Below are 20,277 nucleotides of genomic sequence, written 5' to 3'. Positions count from 1 at the left end.
CCCAATAAAGAAAATTCAATAAAATAAAGAGCAGTGAAGGTAGATGGCCAAACTCACCTGGGTTAGGAATACAAATCAATGCCCTTACTAACAAACCATAACTTTTATGGCCAGTTTATGATAGTGATAAAGGCCCCAGTGATATGAGTGAGCACATAGCCTTTACTTTTCTAAGCTATTCCATGAAATCTGTTTATTGTTCAGAACAGAGACCAAGAACTTTTATGCAAATGTTCAGGCTGCACACATGCTTTAATGTACTAATAAATAATACTTTTTCCTACCCCTACAACAACTTCTTAGAGAATCTTCTCTGCCCAAAATTTTCTTCCCAAACTTCTATCAATCATCATTAGCTAATTGAACTGATCAGGAATGGGCACCCTGCTTTTGACTGATCAGATTTTCACTTCTACAAAACTAGGGCTGGGAAACTGCCTGAGACATTATTACAGAGATTAAACCAAAGGGTCAGAGAGACATAGGGCTAAAACTTTCGTGTTGGGCTAGTTATGGAAATCTAATTTTCAAAATAAAGTAGATGAGAAATGTGGAGAAGAGACACCTCATAGACCCAGAGGAACAAAATTGGCTTTGTCTACCACCTCCTAGTTACTTAAAAGTAACCAGTTTTCTAACTTTTAGCACCAAAAAAAAAAAAAAAAAAACATGCTCTTGTTTCCAGAGCATCTAGCTGGCTCAGTCAGTGTTTCCATCTAGTTTCTTTCATTCAATATTACAGTTGTGAAATTCATTTATGCTGTTGTATGTTGTGTAAGGCTTTCCATTATCATTCCGTAAAGTGCAAACGTATGTATTTGCTAGTTTATTTATCCATTTATTCTGTGGGTGAGCAACTACACTGTTTCTGGTTTGTAGGTTTTGTTCATAGTGCAACTCTGACCATCTTTTTGTTATGCATATGTTTACCTATTGTTAACATATGCCTGGGAGCAGAATTTGTGGTTCATGGGCATATATGTACATTTCAGCTTTAGTAGATACTGTCAAGCCATTATCCAAGGTGATTATACAAATTTACACAACCATCAATAGCATTTAAGAGTTCCAGTTGCTCTACATGCAAATCTCTATTAACACTTGACATTTTATGTGTGTGTGTGTATATATATATATATATATATATAGCTATTTTGAAGGAGGTATAGAGTGTTATCTCACTATGGTTTTTATTTGCATATTTCCAATATCAAATGATGTTGAGCAACATTTCAGATATGTATTGACCATTTGGATATCCTTTTTTGTGAAGAGCTCTTCAACATTTTTGGCCAATTTTTTTTTTTAAGATTTTATTCACTTATTCATGAGAGACACAGAGAGAGAGTCAGAGAGGCAGAGACACAGGCAGAGGGAGAAGCAGGCTCCATGCAGGGAGCCCGATGTGGGACTTGATCCCAGGTCTTCAGGATCAGGCCCTGGGCTGAAGGCAGCGCTAAACCGCTGAGCCACCTGGGCTTCCCCTTTTTGGCCATTTTTAAATTGAGTTGTCTTTTCCTTTTTAATTTGCAGGAATTCTTTATGTATTCCCCATATTAGTCCTTTGTCAGATACAGGTATTGCAAATATCATATTCCATTAGTGACTTGTCTTTACGCTTTACTAATGATGTTGTTTAATGAACAGGAGTTCTTATTTTTAATGTAGTATAATTAATCAAATTTTTCTTTTTTGGTTAATGCTTTTTTGTGTCCTGTTTTGTTGTACCTTTCTAACCCAAAGGTACGTATAGTTTTATTTAACTTTTCATTTTAGGCCTGTTATCCATATCAAACTGATTTTGGATAAGAAAGAGGTAGGGGTAATAATTCTTTTTATCATGTGAATATAAATTGAATGAGTGCCATTTATTGAAAAAAGTGTCCTTTACCCCATTGTGCTACAGTGTCACCTTTGCATCAACCAAGTGACAGTATATAAAGTACAAAGTTGAGATCTGTGATGTAGAAGTACCATAAAGCAAATTAAGAAGTCTCAAATCAGGTGCAGGAAAAAATTACTGAAAGCACAATTACATTTTAAGGGAAACGCCAGGCTTGATCTTCCTGGAATGTGAGTGTCAAACAATGTAATTCGCAGTTCATGTAAATCATTTTAATGTTATGTGCTCTGAAACCATTATATTCAGTCTATAAGAATGAAAGGAACCAAATACTGAAGATATAAACATTTGACCATCTCAGCTGACTGTGGGATTAGGGCTTATAACAGACAAGATGATAAACTTGTTTTTTTGGACTCTGGCTACAGAGTACTCCTGCGTCAATAAACTAAGGCAAACTGAAATAAGACAACTTGGGTATATCTGTGACAGTCTTGGCCCAGTTTTAGAAATCAAGAGTAGTGAGGCCATTGTGTGCAATAAAACAAATATATTGGGTGAATGTCTCCTATATAACAACTGAAAGCATTTTCTACCCCTGAACAACTTATTGGAAATGTTTTCTCTCTCACATATACATAACTAATCTGTACTATTGGGAAAAAAACAAGTCAGCAAGCAGAGTAATTAAATAACATGTCTGTCAAAGTGTCTAACAGTGCTACACAAATAAAACTGCATTGTGTACTTCATTTTTTCTTTTGTACTTTGAATGTATCAGTATGATAATTCAATATAGTTCTTGAGGAATAAATGCTATTAAAATAAAATGACTGTCAACCTGACTAAATTAGTCTTGAATATAGGTAATGCAGAGCCTTTTAAAATGTACAACACCAATATTTTCTAGGCAATGGAAATTAAACCTATCGTCTTTATTTAAAATGATGTTTTAGAAATGGCAAAGATGTCTCTAAAATTGGAATATTAAAAGGGCAGCCTATGCAAAATGCCCATTTTGAAATTTAGCTCTACTGTAGGTTCAGATATTCCAAAAAAAAAAAAAAGTTACTGATTAACTAACATTCAAGAAGGAATCATTTCCCAGAACGAGGTCTTAGTAACACAACAGAGTTGCTGGAAGAGTGAAACATCTTGGAGTGAAACATGAGATAGAGCCTCATCTCTGGGATCACACCTCATCACTCAGGTTGTTGGGATTGTGCCCGCCTTGAGGAAATTTTTTCTACTGCCTGTACATGCCAAGTCATAAGAATTTCACTCATCTACGGCTCATTAACCACTTACTGCAGACAGAAACCAACTTGGTGGGTGGTTGGAAAGAACCATGTACCTTACAACTTCTTCTCCTCCTTTTTCTTTCCTTTTGCCCTTTTTTTTTTCCTTTTTCTTCAAGCACTACACGTATACCCCATTTTTTTGCTTTGTAGTGAATTTCACTGCATAGTTATTTCACCTTGATCAATCTTTCCCTGTGGATATATATTCTATATTTGCTCACTCTTTCCGTTTTTCTCTACCAATTATGGCCCCATTGCCTCAGAAGATTTCTCTCTGAACCAGGGTCCCACATGCAACTTTTGCAGTTGCCCAGGACCCCTTCCTAGAAGAGCATCACACTTGATTTAATGGTCTTTGGTCACTGTCTTGATATTTAACTTTATTTCTGAACTTGTGTTTTGTAACTGAAGTCTAATGGAACAGTGGAGCATGCACATGGGCAAAAGAGATATGTGTGATATACATATTTATTGTTTCTTACCACCCCATTCACATGTAACATTTGCCATGCCCCATGAACATCAAATTCCAGAGGACCCATAATGCATGGAAGTTCAGGGAGTTCACACTATGTAAGATAGTGTGTCAAGTCTGTGACTGGGTGTTGACACCCTAAAAGGCCACATGTTCTACTTGTATCAGAACTGCTGCAGAAAGAAGAAATATCCAAGGAACTCTATCATATTCTTCCTTACTCATCTTACTTCCTTGTATTAGCCAGTTGTATTGAAAACGATCACATTAAAGGAAAGGAAAAGCACACATAGAGTAGAGCAACACATAATTCATTTTCTTTTCATTCCCTCCTAACTCATCAGTAAGCTGAAGGTAAATTGTTGGTAGAGTATCAAGACACAGTGCATATCAAGACATAGAATAAAGACAGTTGGGTTAGTTTTGTGTAGTACTTCTATAAAATACATTTTCATATATGAGCTATGAAGTATGAATTTTGTGACTTGGGTGATTTCACATATGAGTTAAATGCTTTTATATTTGAATTTAAAACTGTCATTGCACAATGTAAAGATTAAGTGTAAAAATCATACTAATGATTTAAAATTTCATTTTTTTAATTAGAAGGGCATTACATAACAGAGAACACGATGACAGGTTGGTAAGTGGTAAGGATTGTGACAAAAGGAAAAAAGCTTTATTTTTTTAAGTACCTTTAACTGCACTTTTTCCCCTGCTCTTTCAATGAAGGGTATTGCACTTTAATTTGGCCCTGGGCCCCACAAATCATGCAGCTGGCTCTGCTGAAGACTTTTCAGTTGGAATTGTGTGCCTCACTTTTACTAATTATGGCTGAGAGGGTGACATCAATACTAGCAAAGTTTTGGAAAGGGATATTCAAATTTGTGACTCTTTGGAAAATCTCTGAAAACTTTCTTCACACTTTCAAGAAGTTTTGAGTAAAACTAATACCTTCTCAAACACAATAACCAAAATAGTTTTTAAAATTCTATTTCTTTTAATGATATTGCCTTATTTTATGATGAGGATTAAAATTTTTTTTCCTACTGGTTTTCACTGAAATAATGTAGTATTTCAGCTGTACTACAGGCTACATAGACTTTGAGTGGCCAGCACAGGAGTCACAATAACCATGGGCTGGGTGTTTCCTAGGGCTGGGTTGGAAACCTTACCATTATCTGCCTCCAGGAGAAATATGTTTTAAATGCCAAATAATTAACTTACAAACTAACATTTTTCTATAGCCTGTTTGCAAATCAAGAGCCATCTCCTTTTGCTTTACAGTTTCTTATGGTTTCAATATGATGCTCGATATATCCTAAATTTGCTTAATGATTGGAAAATTTGTTTTTGTTTTTGTATTTTTTTTTTTTTTTTTGGAGAGTGTGGTGTGTTATTGTACCTTGGATTAGCCCTGGTCAGGAAGAGGCAGGACATATGCACAGGAAGCAGAATACAGGGAGCAAAAGTTTCAAATTGTGTACCAAGATTCAGACATTTCCTGTTCATTTTCTTGATTCTGTAATGACTACTAGGAATATTTCTTTTTTTTTTTTAATTTATTTATGATAGTCAGAGAGAGAGAGAGAGAGGCAGAGACACAGGCAGAGGGAGAAGCAGGCTCCATGCACCGGGAGCCTGATGTGGGATTCGATCCCGGGTCTCCAGGATCGCGCCCTGGGCCAAAGGCAGGCGCCAAACCGCTGCGCCACCCAGGGATCCCTAGGAATATTTCTTTTAAGTCATTTTTTAAATCACTCCTTTCTTTAGTCATTCAGTCATTCGAACTCTCAGAGATGAGGCATTTTCTATGAAATTTTCCTACGAGAATAGAGAAAAATTTTGAAATGCTTTGTATCTCCAAGAATTTTATTCATCTTCAATCAGTAAGAAGTTAGGTGTTTTAACTTGAAAAGAGAAAGAAGACAACAAGAAATGATAAATGATAAAACAAAAAGAATTCCCTGTAGTCTTTATGTCAGTTGTGGCCACGTTGAATAATTATTCATCTGTATATTAAAATCCATATTTTCTAATTCATCTTTGGAATGCCTGATCCTTTCAACTGCTACCATCTTAATTTGAGACTAGCAACAGGAGCGAAAAACCACCTGCCTGTATTTGGATTTTTAGGTCACAAGCTCAATATAAACCCATTTTGCCTGTCTTGATTTACATTCTTGCTACATTTGATTACTTCTCCCCCCTCCTTTAGCTATATTCTCAGATCTCCCTCCCATGGAAGAGAAGTAGTTTATAAGAAGACAAGTACACATATAATTTAAATGGTCTGTTTAGGTAAACCTAACATTACATTTTTAAAATTACATTTATATTTCTACGAGAAAGCCTTCTTTCAGTAAAGAAGATTTCTCTGACATGTTCTTATAGAACACATGTACTTTTTACAAAAGAAGGGACTGTCGCAGATTGTAGATTAAAGGGGGGAAGCCTTGCCATCATTTCCCTCACTGAACCTTCCGTGTTTATTTGCAAAACTTGTCCCTGATGCAATCTTCATTCCATTCCATAGCTTTTAAGGAATGGCGGTTTATTTTCATGAAGACCATTCTTCCTCCCCCAAGCCACTCTTGGATAAAAGGTTACTTTTCATGTTAATCTTTCATCAGAAATTGTTTTCGTGTGTATTTGACAGAAGCAACCTTCAGACAGACTCACCTGCCACTATTACAGTCAACGTTCAAATCGGGGAAACTATAAGGAAACACTAGAGTATTAGAGATCACATCCTCAGAAATCTCTAGTAGCAACAAAACCGCAAACACCCAGTGGTTTTTTTTGTTTTTGTTTTTGTTTTGTTTTGTTTTGTTTTTCGAAAATCCTGTGAGATAAAATGAAATTGTAAGACTAACCCGGATTCCAGTACCACCCCACCCTTGCCAACAGGTTTTTAAACCCTTACGCTGATTGGCACATTCCCCTGTAAATAGTATTTCCAGACTCTGTGTCCGTTTTATTTGTGGGTTTTTTTTTTTAATAAATTTATTTTTTATTGGTGTTCAATTTGCCAACACATAGAGTAAGACCCAGTGCTCATCCCGTCAGGTGCCCACCTCCGTTTTCAAGGTCTAAGCGGGAGAGAGTCTAAGGGCCCTCGGGTCCCTACCAGCTAAGAGCCAAGCCTGGTTATTTCTGCAAATGCGCCCAACCCAGCAACGGCGAACTAATTGCGGAGCGTCCCCGGGGGCCCCATTCCTTTCAGCGACCGCCTCTCTCCGCGCGGGAGTCTTCGCCCGCCGCACCTGGCCTTCGCTCCCGGGTGACCCGGCGCAAACCTGTTACTCTCCTCCTGCCCTTCCGTGGGTCTCAGGGGACTCTGTGTGAGATCAGAAACTCCGATCAAGTTTTCCGGGACTTTCCCTGAGCTGACTCTAGAGGTCAGAGGAAGTAAGAGAAGGAATCAGGCCGGAAAGATGAGTCAACCATCCTCTCAAGGTCTGAGAAGGGCAGACCTATGGTGTTAAACTCGGGGGGGGGGGGGGGGGAGGGATGGGGAGCGGCGACAAGCTGAGAGCGAGGTCCAGGGAGCTGCAGGCTCAGCAGCCAAGTCGCAGCATCCGCCGCTCCAGCAGCTGGGTTCGCGCCACGCCCCTGCCTCGCTACCTGTCGACGGGGAACTACATTTCCCAGAATGCCATTCACGCCGCCTCGCGAGGCAGTAAGAAGTTCCTGGGTGACGCCATCAGCCGGCGCGATGTTTAGACTCCAGTGATGTCGTGGCGCTTCGGGGAAAGAAGTTGGAGGTTCTCTGGGCCCTGGTACTGAAGACGCCGTCCGGGGTCCCCTGGCCCCTTCCTCCCCACCCCTCCATCAGCTTTTTTCTTCCCTACTCTGGCAGGATGAGGCGTGCAGGCCTGGGTAAGGAGAGGGCCGAGGTTCGAAGTTCGGGGGCCCCCGAACTGGCTGTACTGGGCGCGGGGACGCGGAAGGAAATCGGACCAGTCTTATGTCACTGGCATCTGGGCCCGAAAGGGGATGTGTGGAGGAGTCTTTGGAGGCGGTACCCGGTAGAAACACACCATTTGCCCCAGATCCTCGGGGTTTCCTGTAGTTTGGTTCAGTTCCAAGTTTGAATGGTAGGTTTGTAGAGCGTAGTGGAGGCGTGGGGGCGGGGTATGTACAGGTGCTGATCCAATTGCCAAGGGTTTTGGGGGTTGCCGACTGTCCGAGACCGATTACGAAACCCGCTGAGCTTCCCCCGAGCTTGGCTTCTGTGTCTCGTGCTCTACTCGTCCTGGAGCTTAGTTTTTTTGTACAGAAGCGAAATTCGAAGAATAACGTTGCATGCGAAGCGCTAATAACAGTCGTATTAATCTGGTAACAGCGGGTTACAAAGGTAAAAGTACCCGTCATTACTGTTACAGGCCGTGGTATGTAACATCGGGGTCAAAGGCCATTTTACACAGAACATTCTCTGAGTCTTGTTCCGCTGTAAAGACTTAGGTTCACCACGCACAAGGATTTTTAAGGGGTCGTTATAACTCACAGCTAATAAAACAGCATTTTGTGGGGTTTGAAGCTATTAAGAGATGATTAAAAAAAAAAAAGAGCCTGCTCAATCAGCCACAGTGTACCTGAGAAAATATGTGGAATACTTGAAAAAAGATAATGTTGCCTTTTTCAGTGGTTACAGTAAAATGGAGAAAGGAAAAAAAAAAGGTTTTTTTTTTTTAAAGTTGGTGAAAGTTGCCAGTAACTTTAGACTTTGTTCATTGATTTAAAAAAAAAAAAGTATGAAAAAGAGCTTTTGAAAAATAATAGCTTTTATGAATACTTGGATCATAGAAAGAAAGTTGGCCAGGTAAATTGTAGAGAACACAAAATAATTTTGAGCAGTTTAGTTTTATATGCCTACATGGTTTTATTTTAATCATTATTAACGATAACAAGCCTTTGTTGTGGTACTTGAGTAAGCTCTAGGTATACAGTTGTGTATGGTTCTGTTTGTGTTCCCAAAGCTTCCAGTCTAGTTGCTGAGTAGGAACATGTAAAAAGATGAATTATAGTACAAGGTGAGAGTTGTACATCCCAATACCGAGTAAGTTCTACAGCTGGTGTCTCGGATTTCAGATATAGAGCACTGCACATTTTGTAGAGACATAAGAACTTGAACTAGAGCTTGATTAACAGAGGATGAGAGAGGCGAGTTCCAGTTGGAAGCAAGACTCCCCTACCCCTTCTCATAGGCCCCAAAAGTTGTAGGACTAGAATTATGAATGGTGTATAAGGGATTATCATTACACCAGTTTGATTGAAGTAGGAGTCATGGAACCAGAACCAAATTGAGGAGATCTTGGAGTGCCCGGCCAAGGAGTTTACATCTCATCAATAGATCCTTTGGCCTCCTTTAATGTTTTTGTGCAGCAATGTGCCGTGATAAGTTGCAGAAAAGAGACTTGAGAAATTGTGGTTCTCAGCCCTAATTATATAGAATCACCTAACTGTACATTAGCTTTTAAGGCATTGATACCTGGACTGCAGCCCAGACTAATTATATTAGAATCTCTAGGATAGAGTTTGTTTTGTTTTGTCCCAAGCTTCCTTGTAGTTGAGTGGAAAGATGCTTACTTACGTGTCTATTGCTATCATTTACATTGGTGTGATTTTTTTTTTTTTTGAGTATCAGTGTGTATTGACCTGAATTTTAAACTTGAGATAAATAATGAAGCTGATAGATGCTCATGTAGCACACTTCCCATGAATCTCTAAGTGATTTGGTTCAATTATTAATAGAAACTACCCTAAAGAAGTAGCATTTGTCTAAATGGACAAAGGCCGAGGATGATCTTTGACATTCACTAGCTTTCCTATGTTTCCTACTGTATTGGAGAGTTTTATGGATAGTGTATCAGCAATTGAAGGAAAATTTGAGGAATGCAATTCTTTATTCCCTGGAACATACTTGTTTAACATTTTTTGTGTTTTTTGTAGTGGTGGAAATTGTGTAAGTGTCTGCTGCATATAAAGTACTCATTAGTTACAGGGAATATAGAAGAAGTATGAGACACTGTCTCTGCCCTCAAATTTGATTCCATTTTTGGAATGGAAGGCAGGTACATTCAAAGATGAATAACTATGAAGTCAGAGTCTATTTATTAATTCATTTATAGGTATTTATTGAGTGCCTTATTTTGTGTGTGTGTGTGTGTGTGTACACATTTGTGGGGGATATACACCCACGAGTGAAACAAATTTAGTTTCTGCCCTTATAGTATCATCTAGAGTGTGATGTTAGTGTTCTGTACAGTAAGAACTATAATAATTAAGAAGGAGTTTTGCCTTTAGGAGAAAGTGAGGTTTGCACCATGTCTTGAAAGAACTTCCTATTTATACCTCAACTATCTTACAGCTACCAGCACAGACTATTACTTCCTGTCCTTCCATCTTTTACTGTCCCTATTGCTGCATCTGCTCTTTGAGTTTATGGAGACTTAGTCTGTGCATCATCCCTTTCCCTCATTTCTCTCTTGAAAACTGCTTCTATCCCTGTCCAGTGTAAGTCCCCACATTCCCTATATCCAGCTTCTCCTTTGGCAAGCAGTCTCAGCCTCTTGGGGCTCTTTTTTTTTTTTTTTTTTTAGCCCCAACACTGTAAACCTCTTGATCAAACTCTTGATCAATCCAACCATCCAGATTCTTACAGGCTAACTCAGGCTGATGAGCTCTTCTTCAGAAAAATCACACATCCAGGAGGATTGATACCATCACAGTATGTTGTCTCAGCCAGGATCATTTTATCCCCCTAGGACCTGCGTAGTCCTAGTCATTTTCCCCCATTATGCTCTTTACTGCTTTGTCCAAATGATACCTTTCCTTAAAGACAGCCTTATCTCTTCCTTTACTGAGAAAATTGATGGTATCAATTGTCTTAAAAAAAAAAAAAAAGTGGTTAAACAACACCCTCAGTTATGCTTCCCTGTCTCAGTTTTCTAGCACATTTATATAGATTCACTCTTCAAGGCTCACTCCACCTGTTTGATCGCTTGATGAATACCAAGCACTTTATTAGGCAGAAGCTGTGACTGTATTCTCAGTGCAGTTTCATAGAAGATCAGCTCCAAACAGTAGGAGTTCCTGACACATAGGAGTTCCTGAAGTATTTGTTGAGTGAATGCATGTCCCTCTTAACTTTCAGCTAATGTTCTCCATAAGTTATCCCAGCTCTCTTCTATTTAAAAGAAAGAGATGACAGTAAAGGACAGGCAGGAGTTCCCTCCTGCTGTATTTATCCTCTTTCTTCCTTTTCCTTCATAGCCAAGCTTCTTCAATGGATAGTTTATGCTACTACTTTTAGATTCTTTTTAAAATTTGTAGTTCTACGGAGCAGAGAATATATCCTGAATATCCTTGTATATCGGTGCCTATTTTAGCGTCCTGTGGGCAATCAATAAGCAATCAATAAAAAAGTATAAAAATGAATTGAACATTCTTTGCTTAGAAGGGGTCATTAGAAAGAATTGTTCTGATCTCTGTTTATTAATTTTTAAAATTCCTTTGAAGTGTGAATACTATAGACATACGTGGTCTGCAACGCCCTCCAGGGGTCTTTTTTGGTTCTTTCTTATTAAAGTTTCAAAAGTGGCTTGTTTTCGCTACAACTATACTGTGACTCTGATCCTTGCAGGTGAAGGAGTACCTCCTGGCAACTATGGGAACTATGGCTATGCTAACAGTGGTTATAGTGCCTGTGAAGAAGAAAATGAGAGACTCACTGAAAGTCTCAGAAGCAAAGTAACTGCTATAAAATCTGTGAGTATTTAACAGATGTTCTGTACTTTGAAATTTGTGTATTTATGTACTTACATGTTATGTATTTATAAACTATTTTTATTGGCATAATACTAAGGAATTCAGTTACCTAAGTTGTGTATAATTCAGCAAGGTCAAAACGCACTCAAAATTTGAACATGATTTGAGTAGATTAGAACATGTGGCCAGTCAAAACGTGATACAACTATTTATTTTTTTAAAACTTCTGGTTTTTGTGGGTAAATCTACAGCATTGTGTGTTGTCTGTAGTAATGTCTCAGAGCAGTCCATCTCCTGCACCCAAGCAGCTCTTCTCCTGACTTTTCTTCTCTTGTATCCTAAGCTACACACCTCAGTGTTTCACATATCTACCTTTGTACCTGATGTCAGTCACTGAGTTTTGTGCTTCTTTCTTTCTGTTTCTATTTCTACTTTTCTATTTCTGATACTATCCCTTGGTTTTCTTAGGTCAGTTACTGAGAGAGCCTCTTAACCTGTCTGTTCCTCATTTTTTACACATTCTGTTCTGAGTTACATACTGTCACCACAGCCATCTTTTTGGAATGTTTTTTAAATATGCTCCCAGATGTCTCCAGTGTCTTCTCATGATGTAAGAATGAAATTCACACTCTGTAGCTTGATCAAATAGGTTTTTCAAAGATTGTCCAAAGCTTTTCAGACCTTATACCCCACACTTCTGGAATGTATGTTTTCTGCCAGACAAATTAGAGTACTTTGTGTGTTGTGTGTATGCTGTTACTTGCACCCCCTTATCTTTGATGACCGTTGCCTTAGAGGTGTCCTCTCCTTCCTTATATTGGCTGATGGCTTGCCCATAGTAAACCTTCCACTTCACTGCACTCCTTTCTTCTTGCAAGCTTTACCTGATTACTACATCAAAAGTAACTTTTTTTTCCATGTGAACATAAGACCATTTGTACCATTTCTCTAGTATGTATTGAATAGGAACCTGCTATGTAAATGATTTGTATTGTAAAAGAAATTTACCAGAATGTAGGGTTTTCTTTTATACTTATTTTTATCTTTTACACAGCACCTAAGCATAATTCTTTATTGGTGGCATTGAACTTAATATGTATCAAATAAAGGAATTACAAAAAGGTGATTTTAACAGCATATGTGATTGATTCTATATTACATTAAACATGCTGTACACTAATAGAGCATTCAGTAGAAGCTCGTGTTGCCAAAACTTAATTGGTATTTCATTAGTCTTTGGAAAATAGAATTGTATTTAGCCTGGAGACTATTACATTCTGCAACAAGTATTGTTTTCAAAGTCATATTAAATCAAAAGGAGTTGATCAATGAACTAAGTAATATTATATAATGTTAACAATTTAGAAAATCAACATTTAAAGGGAATTAATTAAATGTTGGTTGTTTACCCCCCCCCCCTTTTTTTTAAAGGATTTTAATTGTTTATCTGAGAGAGCATGGGCAGGGGGAGGGGGAGAAGAAGGGGGAGAAGCAGACTCCTCACTGAGCAGGGAGCCCAGTGAGGGGCTGGATCCCAAGACCCTGAGATCATGGCCGGAGCTAAAGGCAGGTGCTTAACCCACTGAGCCACCAGGGCAGTGGTTTTTGTTTTTTAACTCCAACGTTGATAATTTAGGCTCCTTGTTAGAGAAAGCTTTTCCCCCCTGGAAATATCTTTTCTTGGCATGATTGACAGTTGTAGAAAGTAGGTGGTTTGTGCTATTTAGCTTTATAGTCTCTGAATTGTTATATTTGGGGAAAAAGCTCATGTTGTGATCTGTAGCATTCTAGTGTGGTTTTCTGTCCATATCACCCCATATACTTTCCATACAAGATAAGTTCAGAGGAATATTTGCAGTGGTTTGCCAAGATTTTCATTTGTTTCATGTAATTTATCCAAATATTTTGGAAGTGAAGCCTTTGATGAATTTGTCATGTAAGGTATTACATAGGTTTTGGTCTGAATAGCAGCCCTAACCATGTAAATAGTATTTCTGTTAGGTTCAGCCTCTTTCTGCATAGCTCGGGATGGAGGTAACCATAACTTGCCAATTTTTTTCCAATTTATTGTCCTATTTTAAAGAAAAATACTTTTGGAATCTAAATAAATACCCAGTTAAGGTTATATATTCAAAATAATGTACCATTTCATTAAAAAAGTATTAAGTACTTAATATAGATTTGAATTGATATGCATACTTGAAATATATCTTTTAAAATGTAAAGAATAAAATATACAGATAAATTCTGTTGTAGAATAATATAAAGAGAGGAAGAAAAAAGCATGCAAAAGAATGGATAAGAGAACCCAGAGAGAGATATGGACCAAAATTAAAAGGTGGAATTGAATATTAAGGTTGAAATAAAAATTAAGAGCAGAGAAATAATATCCATAGTCGGATGGGGTAGAAATTATTTTTTTTAAGATTTTTTATTTATTTATTCAGGAGAGAGAGAGAGGCAGAGGACACAGGCAGAGGGAGAAGCAAGCTCCACACAGGGAGCCTCACGTGGGACTCGATCCTGGGACTCCAGGATCATGCCCTGGGCTGAAGGCCGCACTAAACCGCTGAGCCACCCGGGCTGCCCAGTAGAAATTCTTAATCCATTTTCCTTTTATGTCAGTGGAAAAAAATATCAGAAGAAGGTATATGTATTTTGTATTTTTAGAAGACTGTTTTATTTGAGAAAATGAATATGCTTAGAATGGTATTATTCTTACTTTATAACAATTAAGTACCTTCATATGAATAATCATGTATGTGCTTTTTTTTTTAACAGCTTTCCATTGAAATAGGCCATGAGGTTAAACATCAAAATAAATTATTAGCTGAAATGGTAAGTGGTTATGACTTTAAATTGAAGAAATTTGATCTAATATTCTCAATTTAGTCTGTTAATCAGGAATAATATCATTTTAACTTTTATCCATTTTGAAATTAATCTAGAGATTATAAATCCTGGATTCCTCCCTGTTTATATTTCATTGCTTTGAAATAACTATAATCGGTTTATTTACTTCCCCATTTTTCATCTTGCCTAATATATACAATTGAAAGGATGAGGTGGAAGCCATTGTATCTTTAACCTTATAATTTAGAAACACTGTTAAAGGCTCAGGACAAAAGACTATTTTGAGTGTTCTCCTAGATCTCCATGGGTATAGACTACCATGTAATCAAAAAGCACTTCATATCCAACCAACTGAATGTCTTTCACTTGTGAGTCTGTTTCTTTTGCTTGATCTCCTAAGGATCACTTCTGAACAAGTCAATAAGATTTGAACATAGTAACATCCCAGAACCTTTTATCTCAAGTCTAAGGGAGCTCAGCAACATACACCTTTTCTTGTGGAGCCTCTTTCCATTCTTCAGTGTTTATTTTGGATGTCACTTCTCTGGACCTTCCCTAGTTTCTCCACTTTTAAAATTGTATTCAAAAGTAAATGTGACATTGAAAGCAAAGTTCTTATGGATGTTGTACATTAGAGTCACCGGGGAAACCTGAAAATATTTATGCCTGGTTCCCAATCTAAATACTGATATGACAACTCCATAGAACCTGAGCTGTGCAAAGGCTATCATTATACTGGGACCTTTACATCTTAGGATATTCTCTTAAGTTTCGATAGACTGTACTAATACTTCAAGGTCAGCAATCTAAATAAAAGGATCTTAAAAGTAAAGTACATTTAACTGCTAACTATATTAAATTTTAGATGAATTATTGTACTGAATTACTGAACGCAACCAACCATTTGACCTTGGAGAGCAGTGCCGCCCCAACAAAAGCTGAGAAAACAGCTGCATGATAGTAGATGAACTACATACCTTTATTGTTAATGCTTTTTAATTCACATGATTGGGAAAAGACCTAAACAGTTTGGGATTTTGAATTACTCTGGTGCTGAAAGAAATGTTTATTGGATAATGAAAGAGCTTTTTATTCATTGAGAGAATTACTCTGTTTTGCACGGAGTAATCAGACTTGATTACCCAAGTTATAAACAGACTACTGAATTGATTAAACACTAAAAATATCATTAAAAATGTATTCTAATAACTGTATATTCAATTACTTAAATGTGCATATGTGGAATATTAGAATCTTAACTATTTTGTTTTCTTTTTCTCCTCACAGGATTCACAGTTTGATTCTACAACTGGATTTCTAGGTAAAACTATGGGAAAACTGAAGATTTTATCTAGAGGGAGCCAAACAAAGCTGCTCTGCTATATGTTGCTGTTTTCATTGTTTGTCTTTTTCGTCATTTATTGGATTATTAAACTGAGGTGATGCAAGTAAGTGTGAGTTTGGAATTTGTTCCAATTTAACTGTTTGCAGTACCACTTTGGTAAAAAAAAAAAAAAAATCAGCATCAAAACATTCCTGATTTTCAAATATTACGACTTTTTCCATTGAGGATTACTGAATTTTACTTGTTTTGTAAATCACCTTAGATAAGACAGCGCTCCTTGAATACTGTTGCTTAATGACTCGTTTTTTGCCCCTATTTTCAGGGGTATTAAGATGGCCTGCAGTCATTGTGGCCCTAATAATTCTTTTTCCTGTTGTTCGCTGTCAAATTAAATAGCCATACAAAACGCTTCTGTTAGCATAAATGTAGGTTTATGTTCCATGTGAAGAAGCTTAGTGGGAGAATAACAGAATCCCTGGAGAGCCTGGTGCTGAACTCTTCAGGTAGTGAACAAGTTTGTGATGGAATGGTATATGTATTTTCTTAATTGTCATCGACCCTGATATTGTACTCCCCTTTCCTCCTATATTTGGTTGAAACTGTAGGCTGATTTCCTTTTACCTACAGCATTCCTCTAAAATTTGATGACATGACTCCTCTTTCCCTCTGCCCAATGACCTCATCCTTCACTAAAGCTTGTTACTTTGGCACATTTCCTTAGGGCCCAAAACAAATGTATACCAGTCTAGTTGTTGTTTTATATTGACTTTATACATACCATTGACTTGGCGTATAATAGTTTTATGATTTTTAGCTACTTAGGTAGGCCATTTGGTTATCCTTTGTGACAGAATAATGTGAAGCTAAAGTTATTACTCAGCTCTGAATGGAAATAAAATTAACTGCCTCTGTTTTATTATGTGTTCAAAATAGATATTGAAAGTACTCGGGCATTGAATTTGGGGTTAAGTTGCTTTAATCTATATGTTTATAGAAAGGAAAGCAAAGATGGATAGAAAGAAATATTAAGATGTTCTTAAATACTCTGTATTGCTACCATTTGGAATTTGCCCAATAACGGGCTCTAAAAATAAAATTTTTAACGAAATATATTGTCTTTGTTGCCTCTTTTTTTTTTTTTTAACATAGAATCTAAGAAATGGTCCTGAAAACAGACCCCAAACAAAATCTGGAAAAGATAATATATTTGTATTATTTTCAAATAAATGAGATAAACCATGACTGCAGTTTCAAAAATCTCTTTAATTCCCTATTTTTTTTGTGTGTGTCTTATCTTTGATTTTGCTGAGTGTGCAATCCCTTTTGCTCATCTCTAATTAACTATAGATTCAGGTCCCATCTTTGGCTATGTTTGTCTTCATTTGGGCCTCTACTTGACAGATAAAACACCAGAACTGAGAAGGGTTGAGTGACTTCACATATAAAAAGCAGGCCAGAGGTCTTGTGATGTGATATGAGGGACTCTGGTTTGAGTTAGATGACCTGAGTTCAAATCTTGATTGCTTCCTGTGCTCAATGTTTCTGGGCCTGTTTCTTCATTAAATCACCTATTTCATAAAATTGTCAGAGGTAGATAATTTATTGAAAATATGTGGTATATAATCACTCAGTAAATGTTAGTTCTCCCTGTCATTACTATACACATAAGGGACTTATTTTAAGAGCAAGACAATATGGTGGTGTCAGGCTTTGAGGTGATCCTGTGACTTCCAAGTAGAAATGCCTCTCAGAGATCAATTCAGTTTTCAAGAATTACTTAACTGTGTATTCTGTGCCAATTATGTGATGTCAGAGCTTGGGAAGTCCCAGAAATCATTGTCAAAAATGTCAAAAATTAAAATTGCAAAAGGAAGAGCAGAAGACCAAAGAAAAATGACTGAAAGATGGGAACAGAAGATAACAATGGAAGTAATGAGATCAAAGCCTTGGGAAAACCAGTGATGACAAGTGAAGAATGGATTTCAAGGTTAAGTTTTGGCTGTTAGGTGACAATCTTTGTAAAAGTATTAAAACGCTATTTATATCTTGGGTGTTATCAAGGAGATAGGGATTTCAGGAAAAGGGGTTTGGGGTGATGTAAAAGTGATTCTCATCACTGCATTGTCCAACATTTCTAATTTTGCAGTTCTTTTTTGAGAACTGCCTCAAACAGGTCCCTAACCAGCATTTCATATAATTCCCTCATCACTGCCTTGGCTGAGATTCCTGGCAGGCAGGGGACTCCTCTGGAAACCTGTCCCTACCCCATTGGAGATTCCTCCTGCAGCACCTTTTCTCATCCTATTTGGGAGAACCCTAGCAAAAAGTACTCCTAGAAACAAAATTTGGGGGAATCGTCAAGTATGGGAAAATTCTAATCTTTTATAAATCTTTATAAGCCCATTGCTAACTCTGAAAAGTACTTTATTGCTATTGGTGTCTGGGAAGTTGATTATAATAACGGAACAGGCAATGTATTCACATTATAGTTTTTATTCAAACATTAGACGTGGATATATTTGGGTAATGGGTGGTAAACTATAAATTCCATATTTTAAACAGTAAAGCAAATTCAGGAAATGATAAAAATTCCAAATATCTGAATTTTTCTGCAAAGTATCTACTCCATTTCACTAGGAGTTGGTCCTTGGAAGTCCTGACACATTTGCAAATAATAGAAAGTGTAACTTACCTACACCATCCCCTGTGGATACAGGGTGTAGGTCTACAGTGAGCAAAGGGAGAATTACACATACCACTGATAGAATTTAAATTAGCATGGAAATTAATTCATGGGTACTCCCTGAACAGAGAAAAGCTGTTAAACCTAAAACAAATAGGCATCATAAACATCAGATTCTGGAGCAGAAAACCCCCGCACCTGCACCAATAGATAGCTTCTAGTTCTATAAAATAAACTAGTTGTCCTAATTTTTCAATGCTCTTAAATTTCAAATTATATGTATTGAATTTGCTTCCTTGTAGAGAAAGTGGGAAAAGTGCTTGATAATTTGAGTTCATTCAGTCAGTAAATAACTTCATCAGGCTATACTGATGAATAACCTCTGACTAAATATTTACTGGGAAGCAGAATAGCATCGTCAGTAAGACGGAAAGCTATCACCCTGCCGGAGCATAAATGCTGGTTCCCACTCACACTGTGAGTTTGGGCTGATGACCTCTCCACCTCTATTATTATTACTCTATTTATAAAACAGCAATAAAAGTTGTGCATACAGATATTGGTAATACACAGCACTACCTTGCTACTGAAGTGCTAGTCCTTGTAAGGAAGTTAGAATGGGCTCCTGGGACTCAGTGGTAGCTGTTGCCTTTGTGGGTTCTGGGGTCAGGACACCTAGGAATCTTATCAGTCATGCTTACCCACATGTTGCCAAAAAAATTCTGGCCACTTTCTCCCCGCTGCCGAGCCGTCTCCCCGGCAGTACTGCCCTGCTAGCGCTGGAAGCAGCTATTTGTCTTCCCTCTTCTAGTGAGGGGTCACCAGTTTCTGGAATTTAGTTCATTAGATTTCTTTGCAGCCTCAGCAATCTGATGGGATTTTTTTTTAAAGAAAAAACCTATGATTTTCCAGTATATCTAGCTTATTTGAGTTCTTAGAATGGGAGCAAAAGATGTCAACTTTGGAAGCAGAAACCTAAAGACAGTTCTCTACCTGTAGAGAACCAGTTGATAAACGTTCTATTTCCTTTTACTTTTTCTACAATTATATTTTTAAATTCTATTTTGAAACTTCCGCATTACTGTTTGAGGTATGTGGCACAAATAATTTTCTTTTTAATTTACAAAGTGCCAACCAATTATTCTCACAGTAAATATTGGATAACACTTTCTTCTTTTCTTCTTCTTCTTCTTCTTTTCTTCTTCTTCTTCTTCTTCTTCTTCTTCTTCTTCTTCTTCTTCTTCTTCTTCTTTCTTCTTCTTTCTTCTTCTTTTCTTCTTCTTCTTCTATATTTTTATAGTATATGATATGTTCTTTTTCTGGAGTATGTATTTTGTTCTGTCCAATTTTTTTATCCATGTACCAGTACCACACTATTTTAATTATTGGACTTTTGTAGGGTTTTAATAGCTAATAGATACCTATTCATTTTTTTCTGATGAACTTCATTATATTTCAATAATATTTTAATAAACCATAGTGGATTTTGATAAGAAACACATTAATCTTTTATAACATCCTCTGAAAAAAATCTCTAAGATGTTTCCCTAATTGGAAGGTTGGATTTTGACCCCAAGCAAATTTCTCATTTCCTTTCATTATATGTTAATGTTTAAAGGTATAGTGGTAAACCAGGTTTCTGGGGCTAGGAGTGTGATTCATAGTAATTTCTTTTTCTTTGGTGTAAATATTCTCACCACATTTGATTACATACTATGATATGAAATCACTGAACACAGTTGTGAAAATACATGCACAATTGGCTCTCATTAACTGATGCAAACTAGCGCTGGTGTACTATATTAATGATAAATACTCTTTTAAAATATGTAGAAGTTTGGGGTGCCTGGGTGGCTCAGTCAGTTGAGCATCCAACTCTTGATTTCAGTTCAGATCATGATTTCAGGATCATGAGATCCAGCCCAGCAAGGGGTTCCATCCCTGCAAGCCTGGTTAAGATTTTCTCTCTCCTGCCCACTTTGCCCCTCCACCCTTCTCTTACTC

The 20,277-nt window shown here is 37.3% G+C and overlaps 1 protein-coding gene across 1 annotated transcript; it reads left to right on the top strand.

Annotated features, from left to right (window-relative positions):
- The first annotated feature begins 7,311 nt into the window (after positions 1 to 7,311).
- Positions 7,312 to 16,698, top strand: BET1 (Bet1 golgi vesicular membrane trafficking protein). Its single transcript, XM_038556836.1, has 4 exons — positions 7,312 to 7,501; positions 11,268 to 11,392; positions 14,174 to 14,230; positions 15,533 to 16,698. The coding sequence occupies exons 1-4, from the start codon at positions 7,483 to 7,485 to the stop codon at positions 15,686 to 15,688; spliced, it is 357 nt and encodes a 118-aa protein (XP_038412764.1). The 5' UTR covers positions 7,312 to 7,482; the 3' UTR covers positions 15,689 to 16,698.
- The last annotated feature ends 3,579 nt before the right edge of the window (positions 16,699 to 20,277 follow it).

The sequence above is a fragment of the Canis lupus genome, chromosome 14 (genome assembly GCF_011100685.1).
Source record: "Canis lupus familiaris isolate Mischka breed German Shepherd chromosome 14, alternate assembly UU_Cfam_GSD_1.0, whole genome shotgun sequence".
In the NCBI taxonomy this organism is placed as follows: Eukaryota; Metazoa; Chordata; class Mammalia; order Carnivora; family Canidae; genus Canis; species Canis lupus.
The sequence above is the reverse complement of the archived record's forward strand: the minus strand, read 5'-3'. Positions and strand labels throughout refer to the sequence as shown.